Here is a 2,263-nt window from a genome sequence, read left to right on the forward strand (position 1 = left end):
TTCTTTCTTTCTTTCTTTCTTTCTCTTTCTTTCTTTCTTTCTTTCTTTCTTTCTTTCTTTCTTTCTTTCTTTCTTTCTTTCTTTCTTTCTTTCTTCATTTTCCTTTTTCTCTCTCTCCTCTCTCTCCCTCTCTCTCCCTCTCTTTCTCTCTCCCCCTCTCTTTCTCTCTCTCCCCCCTCCCTCTCCCCCTCCCTCTTTCTCTCTCTCATGTTTTCAGGTTCTGGAATTCAATGAGGGATACTCATGCTTGTGTGGCAGCACTTCACCCAATAAGCCATGTTGCCAGACCTTAAGATTTATTCTTATCCTATTGACTGTATGAATACCATTAAATACTATGACTGAATCATAATCAAAACAGCAAATTTATGTTATGCTTTCAAAACTGATGACACTATCTTGATAATATAAAGTGATTATTATAGACAAAAGAAATTAAGTTGAAAAACATTAACATGCTAGTAGTTTAGCCAAAACCCCCACCAAATTGCTAATTCATGAAGACAGTATGCAGTCTAATCTAAGATGGTATTAATTGATGTGTAAAAATTATATATATATATAATAAAAATATTATATGAGTAATATGAGAAGGAAAAGAAAAGGAAAAACAGTTCAGAAAATCCCTAAATATATTTATTCTTTCCTTGATTGACATGTATGAGATCTAGTCTGTGTTGTGAAACACAGATGCCTGTGTAAATTAAGAAATTAAACTCCACTGAGAATAGAACACTGAGCAGATAGATTTTCTTTCCTTTCATATTCTTTCTCTAAACAAAGACAAATGGTGGACAAAATGACCCAGAGCTGAGAGTTTCAGGCAACACAACTGGTACAGTAAGGCCAGTTTATCCACAGGAACACCTGGAAACCAAAGCAATGCAAACAATGCCATGCAGCAGGAGACTTGCATAGCACACCAGTCTTGTGGCGATTACAAAGCAGACCTGCCTGTGCTCATAAGGTAAATGCTCTGCTTGATCGCAGCGCAACTACATCCTCCCATGCCCCCTTTTAAACACTCATATCGAGTTATAGCTCAGAAATACTAGTGCACACTGGGATCCAGTCTGGGGAGGGTAGCTCCTAGTTTAGAAGCTGATATCTCTCAGTGTATAAAATATGAAGCGTCTTACTTACTCTTCTGGTTTATTCTGATTTATCGTTGTCACAGTATTATTTGCCCATGGAAGCTGATCCCCCGCTCCTGGTTGTCCAAACTGGTTATCGATTGCTTCTAATTCTAGTTCAGGCAATCCTGATTGAAGAGAAAGGTTCACTGTCACAAAGGAGGATAAGATAGCATTCACAAGTAACATACTACACAGGAGAGTAGGGTTTCCCTATAAACTATTACTTATGATTGTCAGATTAAAAAAAAAAAAACAACAGGCTGGACTATGTTTCTGAAACTCAAGAAAACAATACATGCACTTTAGAAAAATTATCTACAGCAGTTTTAAAAGGTTACTTTATTCATGTTTTGCCTGCATGTATGTCTGCGTCCCACATACATACTGTGCCTGAAGAGGTCAGAAGACAGCATCAGATCCTCTGGAACTGAAGAATCAGATGGTTGTGAGTCACCTATGGGTGCTGGGAACTAAACTCAGGTGCTCTGGAAGGGCAGCCAGTGCTCCTGACCACTAAGCCATGTAGCAGCTCTCTGAAAATGTTACGGCTATCTGTAAACTATTTACACCAGGGAAACTAAAAATAACCTAAATTCCAGAAATTCTGGGACTGATGAATTAAGGTATAGATATTGACAATGTGCTGTCAAGTAAAGGAGAAGATGGTATGTTCTAAGACACTATAGTCACCTAAATTCTGCCCCATAAATGTATAAATACTGATAGAAAAATTCTATGAGGTTCTCCTTGTGTATCTTTTTGGTTCATGTTAAGCAGAGAATGAGATTATTTTTCTGTTTATAATGATTACTTGTAATTTCTAAAGTGAATACACTCTAATCCATCACTGTTATGGACTAAATTGTGTTCTTCTCCCCCAAATCCACTATGTGGAAATTCTAACATCTAGGACTTCAAAATATGACTAACGGGAGGCAGAACCTTTGATGAGGTAATTTCTTGCAAACAGACCATTACTGTGACTCCTCTTTATAACAACAGAAGGTAAGGACATTAACGTCACAGAGGGAGGTGGTCATTCCAAGATAAGTGTGGGGAGCCGCCCTCACATTCGCCATTACAAGATAGCGCTGATTTGTCCTGTGCTCTAACAAACAAACAAGGCA

General features: G+C 38.0%; 1 protein-coding gene across 9 annotated transcripts in view; it reads right to left on the reverse strand.

The window, feature by feature from the left end:
• The window catches only part of Ncoa1 (nuclear receptor coactivator 1), a 230,840-nt gene that overhangs the window by 27,022 nt on the left and 201,555 nt on the right, over positions 1–2,263 (reverse strand). For all 9 annotated transcript variants that reach the window (XM_021201369.2, XM_029540757.1, XM_021201368.2 and 6 more), the window contains one exon: positions 1,144–1,261. In XM_021201369.2, coding sequence (XP_021057028.1) covers positions 1,144–1,261 — 118 coding nt within the window. The remainder of the gene's footprint in view (positions 1–1,143; positions 1,262–2,263) is intronic.

The sequence above is a fragment of the Mus pahari genome, chromosome 7 (genome assembly GCF_900095145.1).
Source record: "Mus pahari chromosome 7, PAHARI_EIJ_v1.1, whole genome shotgun sequence".
Taxonomy (NCBI): Eukaryota; Metazoa; Chordata; class Mammalia; order Rodentia; family Muridae; genus Mus; species Mus pahari.